Source organism: Copadichromis virginalis, linkage group LG11 (assembly GCF_057382275.1).
Source record: "Copadichromis virginalis isolate Kocher_CV1m ecotype Utaka linkage group LG11, C_Virginalis_male_GT1.1, whole genome shotgun sequence".
Lineage (NCBI taxonomy): Eukaryota > Metazoa > Chordata > Actinopteri > Cichliformes > Cichlidae > Copadichromis > Copadichromis virginalis.
Genome location: NC_140628.1, coordinates 9,828,616 through 9,846,044, shown reverse-complemented (window position 1 = coordinate 9,846,044; position 17,429 = coordinate 9,828,616). Strand labels below are relative to the sequence as shown.

The following is a 17,429-nucleotide window of genomic DNA, read 5'->3' as shown; positions in this document are numbered from 1 at the left end:
CTGCACACTGGTCCTTTAAACAAGTGAAAAAATAAGGGAGTACATTTTAGCATCAGACAAATCAGGATTAAAGTGGATCATTTCTGCCCACATGCCAACCACTCCACATTGAACTGGGAGCACTTAGCAAAAAATAAACTTTCAGCAGAGCTTAATCGTGTTATTTTAAAATTCCTCCTCAATGAGACTTAATTTATAAAGTAACATAATCAAAATATTAAGTGTAAAAATGCACAATAAGAACCCGAAGCTGTACATGACATAATTCTTCTTGAAAAACAAAAACAAAACAAACAAAAAAATAACTAAACAATTAAACATAGTATCACTACCAGGTATCTAAATATACCTCAACACATGTAATTGCCCAAAATTTAAGGGGGAAAAAAAGAGGGAAGACATTTTTTTTTTTTTTTTTTTTTAACCACAAAGTGAGTTCAACAACTCAAGACAAAGTAATAAATTCACACGCATTTCACACTTAAAAAAGAAAATCCTTTAAAAAGTTAATCCAAACAGTTTCTGTTTTTACAGAATATTTTGTGACAAACGGTGTAATAGTTGGGTTTCATGTCTGGTTAGTTAATTTAGGAGATGTGTCTCTTAGACCAAAATTTCAACAGTCGGTAATCAAAATCAATCTCACCATAACTTCATTCTCAAAAACCAACATCATCTGCAGTACGAGATCCCCAAAGTTTAAAAAAGAAAAGAAAAAGAGAGACAGGGGTGGGTAAAAGGAAAATTTATGAATAAAATCTGCAAAGTCTCCATGCCTCAATTATCTTTTTCCACTTGTGTTTTCATGCTTTTCCTCTGGGTGACTTTTCTGGTGAGCTTTCAATGTGCGCTCTCGGCCAAAGCTCTTCCCGCAGGTCGGACAGGCAAATCGGCCCACGACGTGCGCCCGGGACATGTGAGCATCCAGCTGCTCTGGACGGGCAAAGCTCTCTTCACATTCTTCGCAGGGGTGGGCTTTCCGTGGGGCGTGCTTCTCCTTCTTGTGAGCACGGAGCTGAATCAAGCCGGGGAATGTGAGGTCGCACTCGGGGCACGGGTGCTGACGGGGTGGGGTCGGCTCTGCTTTAGGTTTCTTCTCCTTTGCTGAAGCCTGACTCTCGTCCTCGGGAGTTTTATCTTCCGTTTCTGACTTTGCTGTCACCTTCGAGGGACGGCCACGCTTTGCTCCGCCTGCTTTCCCTTTTTCTTCCGCTGGGGTTGCCATCGCGTCTGATGTGCTGCTGGCCTTCACGGTCTCCTCGGGAATGTCTGCTTCCTCTTTCTTTTTCCGCTTTCCCTTTTTCTCAGCACCTGCCGCGTCTTCGGCCTTGGCGGGCCGTCCGCGTTTCTTGACAGATGAAGTGCTGCCGTTGCACTGCTGACCTTCGGGGTATTTCTCCTGGTGTGCTATCAGCTCTGATTCAGCTTCAAATCCCTGGCCGCACTTCTTACAGCGATGAGTTTTTGTAGAATCCTCTGGCTGTTCTGTAGTCTCGACATCTGGGCGTGGATGCTGGGTCAGGCGATGAGCACGCAGCAGTCCGGCACTACGGAACGTTTCATTGCAATCTTTACAAACCATCTGTTTCTCTGGGCACACCTGTCTTCTATGGGATGTGAGCTAGACAGGAGAGAAGTAAATGGTTATGCACAAACATTAAGCACAAACACATAAAGCTAGAAACTGATTCATTCTGCTGTATGTTCTAAATTATACTCACTTCAGAGAACGTTTTAAAGCTCTCTTTGCAGTGAACACATTTGAAGGGCTTGTCATCCTTGCTGTGTGTTGGCTGATGCTGCGTCAGTTCCTCAGATGACAGAAATGTGCGGTCGCACACGTAGCATGTGAACAATGTGTTTCCCTGAGAAAAGATGACCAAAAAGAACGGGGAGGAGAAACATTTAAAACCTTATGTTTTGGACATATAGTTGTGTGAAGGCTCCTTTAGCGAAAAACGGGTGTCTACGGACTCAACCGAAGCAATCTGGTGCCTTGAGGAGTAGTGTATAATGCGAAAGCTATGTAGTGTAACCTGCACTATGGTGTCATTTCAGTGGGTCGGACGCCTCCCGATTTTCTTCGCTGCAGTCATTTTCAAAATGAATGAGGATGGGTTAAGACTGAGGAAGTCTGACTGTGCAGGCTTTTACATGACAAAGGGTACACAGGGATTTCCAGATGACATGGGACTCAAAGACGGAGATTTCTGCAACGGTGATACAGAAGATCACTAATGGACAAAAGAACCATAACAGCACGTAATGTAACGTGCGAAGCAACTAATGAGGCGAACACAAATGGGACATTACTAGCCCTCGGAATGCTAACATTTGCAACACCAGGGCAATGTGTGCAATATTCTGCTTGGTGCAAGATGCTACACACATAGGCTGAACTTAAAGGATGATCTAGTGACTTGAGAAAGTGATTACTCTTGATAAATTGTTCTCAAACACATGGGGTGTTTTTACAGATCGATGTTCTTCAACATAAACTGGAACATCCCTATTTCTTAGAGTAACTTTATCCACCAAAGGAGGACTTTGTTTATGGGTCAATGGCAGCTAAAACCACAAAAACCCCACAAATCTGTGGTTTTAAGTTTCATTATTGCAAAATTGGAAAAGAAATTAAAAAGAAAAATCCCAACTATCCATCATTGAGCAGGGTTGAACTCTGGTGAATAGATTAAGACACAAAAAGGTCATCAATTTAGTTAAAAATGACACACTCTGTTCTTCTCACCTGCTGAAGCTGCTGCTTGTATTCCTCCCGGTGGCTCTTCTTCATGTGTCTCTCCTTGGCTTTTGCACTGCAGAACGTGATGAAGCATTGGAAGCACTGCAGGTTTTCATGCTGGTCTGAATCCACAACAGAATGTCAAATTTATTATGTGTTGTTGCTTTTAGGAAGCTGATTTAAAAGGTATGATCGCTGCATCACTCACAGGAATGAACCGAGGGAGCCGGAGGTCCATTCAGAGTGATGGGTTTGTATGGTTCTGCCGGCTTTTCCGGGGGAGCCTCGGGTGGTGGATCCGGCAAGCCCCGTCCCATCACGATCTCCTCTATGTTCAAGATCTCCGAGTCCATGGTGCGATGTTCCCTGTTCTTCCTGGAGTCAATTTAAAAACAAAAAAGACACGAAACAAAGTTTAATTACCACGTGGAACAAACACTAGTTTAATAGACAGCGGGAAACATAACAGCGCCAGAAACGCAGATATGTGCTCATTACGTTAAGTTCAACAGCTGACTATACAGAAAAATAATCGCCTTACTAGGTTGGTTACTTACGTTGGTTGAAATAACGCCAATGCAACAGTTTTAGAATGAGCCGCGTATAAAACCCAAAGGCCGTGAAACTGTTAGTCCGCGGGAATTACCCAAGTTTTAGCCACTGTTAGCTAACGTTACCGTAACATTAAGGCCGCTAGCCATGCTAGCTACCTCCACACAGCTCTGCAAGTGGCAGACATTGCTCACTTCACGAAAAGAGCCTTGATATATCCACGCGGTAAACTGAGTGCGTTTCAATAGCACACAACCGCCTTAGTTAAATGTTTATTTTAACGTTAATAACAAAAGTACCGTGCTAAGTTAGCGCGCTAACGTTAGCTAGCTCACTACTAGTTTGCAGGTTGGCGCTAACAACACTGATTCCCAGAGAGGACCACAGAGTTTCCGTGTCCCCTTTTTTTTACACGCTAGTTTTGAACTCATCTTCTGAAATTTAAATGTATCTGCCGCGAATCATTACAAAACAAGCTAAGACCTAAACGAAAGGCAAATAATTCGACTAAGAAGCTAGAGTAGCCATTACCTCTAACCGCTCTTTCAGGGTAGTTTGACTGAGAGAGTTGACCCCAGAGAAGTGCAACCGATAGATCGGACACTTCCTGCTGTGTGGTGGCCGTCGGTACAGCTAAGATGGCTGCCTGGAAGTATTCGATGTTGTTATTGATTCATATTTAGATGCAAAATCTAAATGGTCGTATATGAGCAAGCCGAGTTTACCCAACGCAAATATACAGAACACAAGTTTTATCACATCGCATACGTGAAGAAATAAAACTTTCAATTTAAAACAAAACTCATTAACAATGTTACTGCGCGGACTACTATTACAGTAATGTTATTTTCTGACTCTTACATGCTATTTTACTTAGATAACTAATACAATCAACTACAGCATACACACGGGCAGAATTGTTTGAATAAATCTTTTCTATTAAGATCGATTCTATGCTCGATCTTTGTCACGTGACACAAAACAACTACATACTGTAGTAATCGTTCAGCGTACTACTGTGTTTTTAACATATACTGAACACACACACGCGCAGATGGAGTTTTGTACCGCTAATGATTAAAACTGAGTATCTGGTCTACAGATTCCTTTTTTTCATCTTGATGTCTTTTGTAACTTGAATTTACTTTTTACCACCAGTTTGTAAAATTTACTGTTATAGCTGAATTATTTCATTATTCCACCGCTCATTTAATCGTATTCTGCTTTCAATGAGTCAGACTTTCATGTAATTTTTAAAAGTTGCCTTTAAAAGCGGTCTAGTTCTCCAGGCTTTCTGAAGGTCTTTCAAAGTTTTTTTTATTGGCCATTGACTGCTTTTTCTCTTTCACAGTTCAGGCCTTACATCTCAACATTTTCAGAGGAGTGTTTCTTGTTGTTTGTTAAGCCACTTCACATTGATCTAAGAATAATTCAAGCATAAGAATGTACCTAATTCAATTGGTGAGCTGATTTTGTGTATAGAGAAAACAGAAAACTTAGCAAAGGACCAATTTATATTGCACCAACTAGGTAATTCCCAAACAAGGTTATTATTACTAAACTAAAACTAGATGCAACAATTTTTTAAGGCAATTAAAAATTAAAACTAGATTTAAAAAGAAAATGTGTGAGCTATTGTAAAACTCTTTAACATGAAATAAAATCTAAAGAAAATGTTTTTTATTATAATAATTTTCTGAAATCTTGTCTCTAACGAATACTAATAATTAACAAACTCTAATGCTTACACCTAAACTCATAAAAAATATCAAAAACTAAAGATTTATAAACAGTAAAAGCTAAACTGAAACAAGAAAATCCACTCTGAAAACTAAATGAAACTAATCTAAATAAAAACAAAAAGTCAAAACGAAATACAAATAAAACGAATTTGAAAATGAAAACTATAATAATTCTTCACAAAGAGCTTTTAAATAACAGACAAACAGTATCTAAAAGTGACATCCTTAGTGGTGGATTTGGCCCTTGACTTCATCAATCTACTGTTCAATCTCATCAAAAATGGTCTCAGTGAAAGCCTGGCTGCCAAGAAGCCATTCATAAGGAAGGGAAACAGGGAAAAAGGGCTGAGGTATGTCAAGTTACTGGCCTGAAAATCAGTGAAGGCTTTGTCATGGTCTAGTCCAAAATTTAACTGACAGCATTGGTGATTTGAATGGCCTATATTTGTATAGCGCTTTACTTAGTCCCTATGGACCCCAAAGCGCTTTACACTACATTCAGTCATCCACCCATTCACACACTGGTGATGGCAAGCTACATTGTAGCCACAGCCACCCTGGGGCGCACTGACAGAGGCGAGGCTGCCAGACACTGGTGCCACCGGGCCCTCTGACCACCACCAGTAGGCAACAGGTGAAGTGTCTTGCCCAATGACACAACGGCCGAGACTGTCCGAGCTGGGGCTCAAACTGGTAACCTTCCGATTACAAGACAAACTGCCAACTCTTGAGCCATGATCGCCCCAATTTTATCAACATTGAGTGAATTATGAATGCAGCATCAGTACCATCAGATTGTTTTTGTTCTCACCATGTAATACCACCGGAAAATATTCTGATTGGCAATTGCTTAATTGTTCAGCATGACAATGACCCAAACCCACTTCCAATGCATTAAAAGCATACCTGGATTAAAAAAAAAAAAAAAAAAAAATCAGTCATGGATTGGCCATTTTGATGTGTTTTTGTAACTTGAATTAATTTTTTCCACCAGTTTGTACAGTACTCTGTAATATACTGTATTTCAAACCTCATACAGGCATGCATCGACTGTGTGCTAGTATAGATTTTCTTTTAGTCATTTCAGTTTTCACTATTGTTACGCGGCATTAGTGGAAGATGGTCTAGTGACCGATGCTCTTTAATTTCTGTTATTGTTGCAGTACTGTGTCCTACTTGGTTATTTCAGTACACAAGAGCTTTAATATGTTTTGGCACATTTTTCTTTTGTACTTGTAAGCAGTCCTCAAATGAATAAATGAACATTTGTCCTTTATTGTTTTCTAAAACTCAAATAAATGATACTTTAATAATAAAACTCGGAGCCAAGAAATAAGCTCACTGTAGAATGTAAACTAGATCAGGTGAAAATAAATAGTTGAGGGCAAAAGTATCATGATGGCCACAGTGAAAAAAAACAAACAACTTTTTACACTTCTTTTCCAGCACAGTGTGTGGCTCTGAGTCTTTTTTTCTTTCTGAAGCAAATTCTTTTTTTATAACTCCTAAATGACATATTAAGATTTTTTTAAAATGCATCACAACAGCCCTATAAAAGCATGACAGTGAAAGGCAGTGAGTTTCCCTACACCAAAAACACAGTTACAATCAGAGATTGGTAAATTCTGTAGCAGATACTACTCTTTTCCCAAACTTCCCTGATTATGGAAATTCAAAAAGCAGTTGTGGTTACGTGAGATACAAAGAAAGACACAGCACTTGAGGCATAACACTCGTGATGTCCTCTGACAGTCCCCAAAACGGCACCTGCCCCCCTCTCCCTCTCCAAGCTGCTCCGGCCAGTGACCTGAACCGTCATATCGTGTGGCTGCGTCTGGCAGAGGACTCTCCTCCACCAGGATGGGACTGCGGGTTTCATTTGTTGTGTGAACCTCTGCTGCCGGCGGCTGGGGAGGAACTGAGTCTTGGGTATCCGAGCTACTAGAGAAGATCCAAGCCTTGGACACTTCCAATCTGAAAGCCATGAGAGTCAAAGGTGGCACGGATGCTCTGAAATCCTGTCGATACAGGAGCCAGGAGTTTACCAAAGCCAGATCCGTGAGGTACCAGAGCACTGCTTGGGGCCAGCAGCTTGGTGCAGAGGCCGTGAGGGGAATTGCATAAAGATTTTTCAGTTCTCTGTGGAGACGGGCCGACATCTGGGCTTTCTCAAAGTTTTCAATGAGAAAGGCCGCGCTCCTTTGGCCATTTCCCGCAGTAGAAAGTATGAAGCCACAATGGGATCTGCGCAGCATCAACTTCCCATCTGAGCTCACAAACTCATCACCGATCTGTCCTCGAGCCCCTCCCACCCTGCCTGCTCCATGAACCCCAGCAGCTAAAAGGCGTTCGAGCATCACAGGGGTGGACAGTTCCTGTTTGCAAAGGAACACCATACTACCTTTGGGGACCATTTTTTCTACAGCACCTTCTTTGTCTGAGAGATCCACCTTAAGATCGACATGTAAGAGTAAGCCGTCAAATCCAATTAAAGCAGTGCTGTAGAGAGACAGTTTGTTGTTGTGCACCTTCCCAGTGAGAGGAAGTGGATATTGGTCAACTGCATAATCGCCCTCTCGTCTTAATGACTGGCACCCTGCTTTGAAACGACACAATAATGGATGAACTTTCCACAGGGGATCAGCCTGTTTTGAACCATCTGAGCCATTTGCCTCGTCACCACATTGATCACTATCACAAGTTCCTTTGTGGGGATTAGCGTTGGCTGGATACTTTGAAGAAGTCAGCTTCAGCGTGCGAGACAGCTCGAGGAAACGGGACAACGGGATGGCTTCAGCAATCAACGGCACCTTAGTCAAGTCTTCCCAGTAGAGCTTTGCACTGGGAAACTAAGAAAGTAACAATAGAAAAATAAATAAAATTAGGTTTTAGCATCTAACCAAAAATGAGGTAATAATTTCAGTAATCAGACAGGCAGAAATACAAACCTTCAAAGTTCCCATTGCGATGTGGATCCCAACAAAGCGTGCAACTTCCCTGGCCGTGACAGCGTCAGGCATGTTGGACAGTTTATTTGTACAGTTGGCAAGTTCTACCCAGGTATCCCAACCAAAGTACTTAGAGAAGTAATCAATGGGCTCTCTGGTTCTGTTGCCATCTCTTGGTGCATTAGACGAGATCACGGATGTTGGCAAACTAAGGGGGGAATAAAGTCAAAAGAACATCAAGAGCAAATCTTACATGTATTTAACAGAGGAACAACAGCAATAATAGAAAAAAAAAAAAAAAAGAAAGATATTTAGAGTTATTTCTAGGGCTGGGCCATATCATACCATTCACGGTAATACCGGTATGATGTCGGGCAACGATAAGAAAATGATAAGAAGATAAGAAATTATACGTACATGGCAGAAAAAGCATGGCAGCAACGGAGAATGGGAAGGGCGAAAGCGGATCGTTGAATGAAACAGATGAACCAGACCTGGTTTGTTAAAATGCTGCAACTTCAGTGGTGTGGAACTGGTTTGGCTTTCGTCCGTCAGATACACAACAAAGCACAATTTTTGGTAGAGCATGCAAGCGGGCCATTGTTATTACCGTGTTTTACGGAAAATAAGTTGCTCTTAAAATCCTTTGATTTTCTGAAGAAAAAAATAAATAAAAAATCGACAGTGCCCCTTATAATTCTTATGTATGAATTCTGGTTGTGATTACTGACCTCAAACAGATTTTATGTGGTACACGGCGCTCAAAAATCTGTAAAAAATGTTTTAGTACAACTTTGCTAAGCTATGAAGCCGCACAGCTTGATGGATTGTCAGAGCATTACGGCTACCGTAGGCAGGAACCTCGCGGAGTGATACGTACTGTGCTTCAACATAATATTACCGTATTGTGTGTGTACAACCTCTTTTTAAGTTTTGTGGATACTATGCATGGTTACGCTGAGGATATGTCGGCCAATTTCCACTGGAAATGCCTTTTGGTTAAACTGCCAGCAAAAAAAATTGCATTTTCACTGTTAAATTTTTATGTAGCTTTAATGCACATAAAAATAAATAAATAAATAAAAATAAAAACAGCTGCTCGTTTAAGTGAAAATGCATTAATAGTGCAAAAAAACCATCAAAGTTGCGGAGTTGTAAAGTAGTTTTGTAAAAAGTTTTGTCTTGCGTAAATTATATCATCAGTTATATCATTATCGCAAATTTTCAAATATATATCATGATGAATATTCTTGGCCATATTGCCCTGCCCTAGTTATTTCTATGGATAATAGTTTTGTAGACTCAAAGGTCTTACTGTACCTTTGCGATGAGTGATCCGACTGTTGTGCACTGATGGCCGAGTTCTTGGAGAAATAGGCCATTACTTCTGCTTCTGAATCAAGCTGAGGATCTGACAATTCAAAGCCACCCATATCCTCTTCATCGGGACTTTGGAGGAGAAACTCACGAAGATCTGGTAGGTGAATGGTAAATGGCCTGCATTTGTATAGCGCTTTACTCAGTCCCTAAGGACCCCAAAGCGCTTTACACTACATTCAGTCATTCACCCATTCACACACTGGCAATGGCAAGAACAGCCACAAATGGATGTTCCAGCCATTTGTGGCTGGAACATCATTCACTATGACTCTGAGGTGCTGCCACTCAGAGTCCGACACAGCTAAAGGACAGATTTATTATGTAAGAGGATCATCTTAAGTTTTATTGACATCATCAATAAACAGCTTAAGAAAATCTCTCAAATATAAATACTAATCATTCCACAAAAGGGAACAAACCTTGTTGCTCGATGACCTCAGGATCTGAAAAAAGACCTTCGACTCTTGTTTCCTGATAGTCTGGTACAGAATGGATCGATTCACCTGTTTAAACAGACTCAAAATTAATATATAAGCCTTTAAGTAGTATTTGGAGAATACCAAATATAGAAATCGATAAAGTCAAGTCTCTACCATTTCTATAACTGAAAAATACTGGCGATCGTCAGTGCAACCCCTCAACCTGCTAGTAGACACACCTATGTCATCAATTTGAAAATCTTATGTGGTCCTTGTCATCACAATCACAAAACTTTCAGAACTTACTCTGACCTTGGTCACTGAGATTTTAACTCATCCACAATTTTTAGTAGATGCACCTATGCTATCAATTTGAAAATCCTAGATGACTTCCTTCTTGAGTTATTGCACTCGTAAGATTTTCAAAAATCTTGATCTCTGATATTGACATTGAGGTCACTGAGACTAAAATCACCTGAGAGTTTTAGTAGCTGCACTGACAGTAATAATTTGAAAATCCTCATCCCTACATTCTCAAGTTACTGCATTGACCAGATTTTCAGAAAAGCTGATCTCTGAACTTTAGGCCAAGGTCACCAAGATCCAAACTCATCCAAGGTTTTTAGCAAATAAACCTGTGGTATCACTTTGAAGCTACTATGCAATTATTCACAGACTTAGGGGTCAACGCTGCCCACCCGCCCATCCAGCAGGGTGATGACAATACCCCATCAGCCTTTTACGACTGAGGATTAAAAATGGTGGATTTCAAAGTAAGTGGAGGTCGAGTGAGTTACTCACGTATATCACAATCAGCTGTTTGACTTTCTGTCTGATTTGCATCGTGGGATCCCTCTGGGTTTCTGCTGGTCCCAGCAGATTCTACTAGGACCTCTCTCTCCTCCTCCTTTATTGGATAGAAAATACACTGGCTGGTGTTGAACTCTGGTAAGATGCAACAGTCCGTTGTCCTCTCCCCAACCTCTACTGCTAAAATACAAATCAAAGAACATGATTTAACATGGCACAGTGGTTTTCCAAGAGTTATACTCATTAGCCAGAAGGTGATTAGCCATGAGTGGAATCAGAGGTGACAACAGCTAAACTTTGGATTATCCAATAATTAGAAATCCTGTTACTCTCAAAAAAGTAACATTTGATTTAAAAAAAAAAAAAAAAGAAAAAAGAAAAAGAAATCAAGAGATACTGTGCCAGGTGGTATGCAGACTGCAGAAATCAATAGTTTTATAATTACATATTGGTTGAGAAACCTTAATACTTACTTGGGATGACTGTATTTTCACTAAGTGCCTCTACATTCCAGCGGATGTGTCTGCTGCCATTTGTGGCTGGAACATCATTCACTATGAGGCTGCTTTCCTCTTTCACCAGAACAGTCCTTATATCGCGATGATGCAGCGGCTGCACGCTTGCAGTCTGTCTATTTTGACTAGTGGATGCAGTCAGTGGTTGATTCGAACTGTTCTCTTCAACCTTGATCTCATCACTTCCAAGAACTTGTACCTCATTTTCAGTGATGTAGCCCAAACCCTGTAATGAAAACAAGTCTTAAGTATGCAGTGTTGAATTCTATCTAACATAGCTGGTACTGCAAGCGTCTCACCTGTGCTTGATTGTCGCTTGCCATCATCAGGCACTGCTCCTTTTCAGCAGTCGCTCTCTGTCTAGAAGTAAGGAACTTCTCCAGTATGAGGCCTGGAGACTGGTCCATCACCTTATCTTGTTCCGTTCCTCCATGGAGCCCTCTTTCCTTCATTACTTCTTCAACACTCGTGGTAATTGACTCCAGCTCAAAGACAACTTGGTCTTCGGGAGATTCCTCTAACGTAGAGGGAATGGAAGGCAACAAAGCACCAGGAACATCTGCTTTGTTGATATTTAATTTGGAACTTGTCTCCGGCTGTGCTGTCTTTGTGCCGATCTCACAGTCAATCATTTCTGAATCTGAGGTTATGGGACGTTGATTTACAAAAGAAATCAAGAGATACTGTGCCAGGTGGTATACAGACTGCAGAAATCAATAGTTTCAAAATTACATATTGGTTGAGAAACCTTAATACTTACTTGGGATGACTGTATTTTCACTAAGTGCCTCTACATTCCAGCGGATGTGTCTGCTGCCATTTGTGGCTGGAACATCATTCACTATGAGGCTGCTTTCCTCTTTCACCGGAACAGTATTGCGATGATGCAGCGGCTGCACGCTTGCAGTCTGTCTATTTTGACTAGTGGATGCAGTCAGTGGTTGATTCGAACTGTTGTCTTCAACCTTGATCTCATCACTTCCAAGAACTTGTACCTCATTTTCAGTGATGTAGCCCAAACCCTGTAATGAAAACAATTTCTTAAGTATGCAGTGTTGAATTCTATCTAATTTGTCTCACTTAGTTTCTGAATCATCTTTTTCCACTTGTGTTTTCATGCTTTTCCTCTGGGTGGCTTTGCTGATTAGCTTTCAATGTGCGCTCTCGGCCAAAGCTCTCCCCGCAGGTCGGACAGGCAAATCGGCCATTGGCGTGCGCCCGGGAAATATGGGCATCCAGCTGCTCTGGACGGGCAAAGCTCTCTTCACATTCTTCGCAGGGGTGGGCTTTCCGTGGGGCATGCTTCTTCTTCTTGTAAGCGCAGAGCTGAATCGAGCGGGGGAATGTGAGGTCGCACTCGGGGCACGGGTGCTGACGGGGTGGGGTCGGCTCTGCTTTAGGTTTCTTCTCCTTTGCTGAAGCCTGACTCTCGTCCTCGGGAGTTTTATCTTCCGTTTCTGACTTTGCTGTCACCTTCGAGGGACGGCCACGCTTTGCTCCGCCTGCTTTCCCTTTTTCTTCCGCTGGGGTTGCCATCGCGTCTGATGTGCTGCCGGCCTTCACGGTCTCCTCGTTAATGTCTGCTTCCTCTTTCTTTTTCCGCTTTCCCTTTTTCTCAGCACCTGCCGGGTCTTCGGCCTTGGCAGGCCGTCCGCGTTTCTTGACAGATGAAGTGCTGCCGTTGCACTGCTGACCTTCGGGGTATTTCTCCTGGTGTGCCATCAGCTCTGATTCAGCTTCAAATCCCTGGCCGCACTTCTTACAGCGATGAGTTTTTGTAGAATCCTCTGGCTGTTCTGTAGTCTCGACATCTGGGCATGGATGCTGGGTCAGGCGATGAGCACGCAGCAGTCCGGCACTACGGAACGTTTCATTGCAATCTTTACAAACCATCTGTTTCTCTGGACACACCTGTCTTCTATGGGATCTGAGCTAGACAGGAGAGAAGTAAATGGTTATGCAACAGGTTAAGCACAAATACATAAAGCTAGAAACTGATTCATTCTGCAGTATGTTCTAAATTATACTCACTTCAGAGAACGTTTTAAAGCTCTCTTTGCAGTGAACACATTTGAAGGGCTTGTCATCCTTGCTGTGTGTTGGCTGATGCTGCGTCAGTTCCTCAGATGACAGAAATGTGCAGTTGCACACGTAGCATGTGAACAATGTGTTTCCCTGAGAAAAGATGACCAAAAAGAACGGGGAGGAGAAACATTTAAAACCTAAAGCTGCTATCAGGGACATGGAGTTGTGAACGCTCTTTGAGAGAAAAATGGGCTTCTACTCACTCAACTGGAATCTGGCACCTTGAGTGTATAATGTAAAAGCTATATAGTGTAAGTATGTCTGTGAAGGTTCTCAGTCATCCAGGTCATCGTAGTCTAAAGAGCTTGGAAAGAAAAGCGTCTGGATTTCTTTAAGTTGCTTGAAGACGTTTCACCTCTCATCTGAGAAGCTTCTTCAGTTCTAGGGTCAAATGGTGGAGACTCACAGATTTAAGCCCTGTGGGAGTGTCCCCCCCCCCCCCCCCCAAGAGGGACAATGGGCCCCCTAACCATCTGTCTTCTCTATCCAAAATGTGTGAACATTGGCATCCTCAAAAGACAGATGGTTTGAAAGAAGCCATCTATGCCCACTGTGAAAGACCATTTTTGAACAGAAGCGGTGGCTTACGACACTGTCTGCCATCTATAATCCAGTTTGGAGATCCCTTCCCTTAACACCGACTCACATCCTTGGCCATTTGACCTCAGTAAGTCACATGACAGGGTGAGGCTAGGTTTCACAGTGGGTTCACCCGTAACCTTGGCTGATTGTGATCCACACCCGTTTTCACACCTTGGTTCACGTGATTACGTAAATCATCAATATGGGGGTCCATAACCCTCTTGGGGGGGGGGGGGGGGAAGAGACACTCCCATAGGGCTTAAAATCTACTCCCCACCATCTGACCCTAGAACTGAAAAAGCTTCTCAGATGAGAGGTGAAACATCTTCAAGCAATTTAAAGAAGTCCAGATGCTTTTCTTTCCAAGCTCCTTAGACTATATAGTGTAAGCTACACTACGGTGTTGTTACAGTGGGTTGGACACGTCCCGATTTTTTTTTGCTGCAGCCATTTTCAAAATGAATGAGGATGGACTGAGGAAGTCTGATTGTGCAGGCTTTTACATGACAAAGGGTGCACAGGGATTTCCAGATGGCATGATACAGAAGATCACTAATGGACAAAAGCACCATAACAGCACGTAATGTAACGTGCGAAGCAACTAATGAGGCGAACACAAATGGGACATTACTAGCCCTCGGAATGCTAACATTTGCAACACCAGGGCAATGTGTGCAATATTCTGCTTGGTGCAAGATGCTACACACATAGGCTGAACTTAAAGGATGATCTAGTGACTTGAGAAAGTGATTACTCTTGATAAATTGTTCTCAAACACATGGGGTGTTTTTACAGATCGATGTTCTTCAACATAAACTGGAACATCCCTATTTCTTAGAGTAACTTTATCAAAGGAGGACTTTGTTTATGGGTCAATGGCAGCTAAAACCACAAAAAACCCTCAAATCTGCAGTTTTAAGTTTCATTATTGCAAAATTGGAAAGAAATTAAAAAGAAAAATCCCAACTATCCATCATTGAGCAGGGTTGAACTCTGGTGAATAGATTAAGACACAAAAAGGTCATCAATTTAGTTAAAAATGACACACTCTGTTCTTCTCACCTGCTGAAGCTGCTGCTTGTATTCCTCCCGGTGGCTCTTCTTCATGTGTCTCTCCTTGGCTTTTGCACTGCAGAACGTGATGAAGCATTGGAAGCACTGCAGGTTTTCATGCTGGTCTGAATCCACAACAGAATGTCAAATTTATTATGTGTTGTTGCTTTTAGGAAGCTGATTTAAAAGGTATGATCGCTGCATCACTCACAGGAATGAACCGAGGGAGCCGGAGGTCCATTCAGAGTGATGGGTTTGTATGGTTCTGCCGGCTTTTCCGGGGGAGCCTCGGGTGGTGGATCCGGCAAGCCCCGTCCCATCACGATCTCCTCTATGTTCAAGATCTCCGAGTCCATGGTGCGATGTTCCCTGTTCTTCCTGGAGTCAATTTAAAAACAAAAAAGACACGAAACAAAGTTTAATTACCACGTGGAACAAACACTAGTTTAATAGACAGCGGGAAACATAACAGCGCCAGAAACGCAGATATGTGCTCATTACGTAAAGTTCAACAGATGATTATACAGAAAAATAATCGCCTTACTGATTAGGTTGGTTGAAATAACGCCAATGCAACAGTCTTTAGAATCATCAGCGTATAAAAGCCAAAGGCCGTGAAACCTCTATACAGCATACACTTCACTAAAAAAAAGCATTGATATATCCACGCGGTAAATTGAGGCTGTTTCCAATTACAGATAACCGCCTTAGCTAAACGTTTACGTTAACGTTAATAACAAAAGTACCATGCTAGCTCAATACTAGTTTACAGGTTGGCGCTGACACCGACTCCCAGAGAGGACCGCTGAGTTTCCATGTCCCCCTTTTTTACATACCAATTTATTTATTTTTTTTAAACTTATCTTGTGACGTTTACATGCATCTGCCGCGAATCAATACGAAACAAGCTAAGACCTAAACGAAAGGCAAATAATTCGCTACAAGCCATTACCTCTAGATGTCGCGTCTACGGTACTGAAAAGTTTACGGTGACTGCAGACAGTTACGTCTTTTCATTGGCCCGGAGACTACGGTGACTGTAGATTCGGTAGACTCTGGCCCAATAGGAGCGCTGGCCCACTGTAGACTACCAATCGTCTTGCGTCACCAAAACAAGAACACGTGGCGGGACAGGGACTCAACCTGCAACTCAGCTATGTTTATGGAAAGTCGCATTTCTTTTATGTTTACGCTAAGTTATTGACTCTAAGACGCTGCTGGATTTAACTGAAGTTATACGCGGCTGAATAGCTTATTTAACTCTTTTACTATATGGATGCGGAAAGGCTGCGCGTTAGCCAACATCCCATCCCCTTTTCAGTGGATACAATTGGTGATGGCAACATTTTTTTTATACCGTTACAAAAACAACAACAACAAAATAACCCATCGGCCCACCGGGCAAATGTCCAGTCCAGCTATGTACACAACTAATTTTCCAAAGCCCCTCACATTGCAGTCATAATCAAGTTCACTGATTGACTATACTGCAGTGCTGTTTTTGTGTATTCCTGTTTCATCGACTATAATAAAGTGCTCCGTGTTACAGTAACAGTGAGTGGTGGATTCATTTAATGAAAGCCTAAGTCGGTCTTTAGTCTGCTTTAGACTTACTGACCTTCTTTGAATCAGCATCACAATAGTCCTAAGGGCACTGACAAAACAATTATAAATAAATAAAATCTATAGAAAGAGAAACATGTTTGATATGTTTTTTAAGTTACACACAAATAGCATTCTCCGCTAACAAGCTCAGAAGACACAACTATATAGAAACACAGAACAGAACCAAAGAAGCAATGTGTACAATCGAGTGACAAAGACAAGTTTGTGAAGTATTTGTACAACACATGCCTGCAACAGCTTCAGTGTTTCCTGGAATTGATTCCGAAACACCAACAGAGCTATTATCTCTCTGTTATGTCAGTCAAATAATCAACTATTCAGTGACCCCTTTTAAAATACTTAGTCACAGGACAAAGATAATCTCTCATAGCAACTTTGTACTGATTGTACAACTCATTTCTCTTTGACAAGTGGACCCTAACATGGCAGCAAAGTGCAACAATGTCTCTCTGTGTAGGGGGTCAAGAGTTCAGGGTATGCCTTTAATTTCTTGCCTGTCTGTAAATGACACTGTAATGGTATGATTAATCCTTTAGATTTTACCAGTATAAAAGTGAAAGAATTACATTGTCTCATTGGTGCAACCTGAAAGACTCCCCTTACAGCTAGTCTTTGCATATTATAATAAGACAGAGAAAAGAAAGCAATTCATTCTCAATTTCTGTTAATTACAGGGTATTTTCCAACCTGTTTTGGTTCAAAAGAGCCAAAGGAAAATCCTCATCAATATTGACAAGTCCTATCGGCCATTATTCATTATGCATCACTTTGATGAGCACCAAATCTCCCACCTTGAGGTTTGCATGCTTATGTTGCCACTTGTTTCGGCTCTGCAGTGTCCCTAGGTACTCCTGTCTCCATCTGTTCCAAAATGTGTTTGCAAGGTATTGAACTTGCCTCCACTGCTGTCAATGGAGATCTTTCTCAATAAAACTTCCTGGAGGGGAGTAGTGCACACCTTCTGGGTGCCTGGC

General features: G+C 41.8%; 4 protein-coding genes across 6 annotated transcripts; all 4 read right to left on the bottom strand.

The window, feature by feature from the left end:
• Positions 1-432: 432 nt before the first annotated feature.
• On the bottom strand, positions 433-3,931 carry LOC146698078 (uncharacterized). Of its 2 annotated transcripts, none has more exons than XM_085473058.1 (5): positions 3,827-3,931; positions 2,952-3,118; positions 2,750-2,865; positions 1,722-1,865; positions 433-1,621 (listed from the first exon to the last, which is right to left on the bottom strand). In XM_085473058.1, exons 2-5 carry the CDS (start codon positions 3,094-3,096, stop codon positions 782-784), a joined length of 1,245 nt encoding a protein of 414 aa, XP_085329184.1. In that variant the 5' UTR covers positions 3,097-3,118; positions 3,827-3,931; the 3' UTR covers positions 433-781. The 2 variants fall into 2 exon arrangements, with proteins under 2 accessions (XP_085329184.1, XP_085329186.1); XM_085473060.1 differs by lacking the exon at positions 3,827-3,931 and adding an exon at positions 3,301-3,819.
• A 2,361-nt stretch (positions 3,932-6,292) lies between these two features.
• On the bottom strand, positions 6,293-9,441 carry LOC146698077 (uncharacterized). Its single transcript, XM_085473057.1, has 3 exons — positions 9,306-9,441; positions 7,986-8,193; positions 6,293-7,886 (listed from the first exon to the last, which is right to left on the bottom strand). The coding sequence occupies exons 1-3, from the start codon at positions 9,416-9,418 to the stop codon at positions 6,675-6,677; spliced, it is 1,533 nt and encodes a 510-aa protein (XP_085329183.1). The 5' UTR covers positions 9,419-9,441; the 3' UTR covers positions 6,293-6,674.
• Positions 9,442-10,515: 1,074 nt separating this feature from the next.
• LOC146698076 (uncharacterized) lies at positions 10,516-11,720 on the bottom strand. 2 transcript variants are annotated; one of them, XM_085472632.1, is made up of 3 exons: positions 11,409-11,720; positions 11,068-11,335; positions 10,516-10,771 (listed from the first exon to the last, which is right to left on the bottom strand). In XM_085472632.1, exons 1-3 carry the CDS (start codon positions 11,559-11,561, stop codon positions 10,578-10,580), a joined length of 615 nt encoding a protein of 204 aa, XP_085328758.1. In that variant the 5' UTR covers positions 11,562-11,720; the 3' UTR covers positions 10,516-10,577. The 2 variants fall into 2 exon arrangements, with proteins under 2 accessions (XP_085328758.1, XP_085328757.1); XM_085472631.1 differs by having other exon boundaries at positions 10,517-10,774.
• Positions 11,721-12,201: 481 nt separating this feature from the next.
• On the bottom strand, positions 12,202-15,292 carry LOC146698075 (uncharacterized). Its single transcript, XM_085472630.1, has 4 exons — positions 15,041-15,292; positions 14,839-14,954; positions 13,141-13,284; positions 12,202-13,041 (listed from the first exon to the last, which is right to left on the bottom strand). The coding sequence occupies exons 1-4, from the start codon at positions 15,183-15,185 to the stop codon at positions 12,202-12,204; spliced, it is 1,245 nt and encodes a 414-aa protein (XP_085328756.1). The 5' UTR covers positions 15,186-15,292.
• Between the last annotated feature and the right edge of the window lie 2,137 nt (positions 15,293-17,429).

Excerpts from the sequence above, each read along its gene's own strand:
- LOC146698078 (XM_085473058.1), bottom strand. The coding sequence starts at position 3,096 with ATGGACTCGGAGATCTTGAACATAGAGGAGATCGTGATGGGACGGGGC. Across the intron at positions 2,866-2,951 it reads GGCTCCCTCGGTTCATTCCT|ACCAGCATGAAAACCTGCAG; the intron begins GTGAGTGATGCA and ends TTGTGGATTCAG. Across the intron at positions 1,622-1,721 it reads GCTTTAAAACGTTCTCTGAA|CTCACATCCCATAGAAGACA; the intron begins GTGAGTATAATT and ends TCTCCTGTCTAG.
- LOC146698077 (XM_085473057.1), bottom strand. The coding sequence starts at position 9,418 with ATGGGTGGCTTTGAATTGTCAGATCCTCAGCTTGATTCAGAAGCAGAA. Across the intron at positions 8,194-9,305 it reads TCGGATCACTCATCGCAAAG|TTTGCCAACATCCGTGATCT; the intron begins GTACAGTAAGAC and ends TTCCCCCCTTAG. Across the intron at positions 7,887-7,985 it reads TCGCAATGGGAACTTTGAAG|TTTCCCAGTGCAAAGCTCTA; the intron begins GTTTGTATTTCT and ends TTACTTTCTTAG.
- LOC146698076 (XM_085472631.1), bottom strand. The coding sequence starts at position 11,561 with ATGAAGGAAAGAGGGCTCCATGGAGGAACGGAACAAGATAAGGTGATG. Across the intron at positions 11,336-11,408 it reads CAAGCGACAATCAAGCACAG|GGTTTGGGCTACATCACTGA; the intron begins GTGAGACGCTTG and ends TTTTCATTACAG. Across the intron at positions 10,775-11,067 it reads TGAAAATACAGTCATCCCAA|CAGTAGAGGTTGGGGAGAGG; the intron begins GTAAGTATTAAG and ends TTTGTATTTTAG.
- LOC146698075 (XM_085472630.1), bottom strand. The coding sequence starts at position 15,185 with ATGGACTCGGAGATCTTGAACATAGAGGAGATCGTGATGGGACGGGGC. Across the intron at positions 14,955-15,040 it reads GGCTCCCTCGGTTCATTCCT|ACCAGCATGAAAACCTGCAG; the intron begins GTGAGTGATGCA and ends TTGTGGATTCAG. Across the intron at positions 13,285-14,838 it reads ACAAGCAGCAGCTTCAGCAG|GGAAACACATTGTTCACATG; the intron begins GTGAGAAGAACA and ends ATCTTTTCTCAG.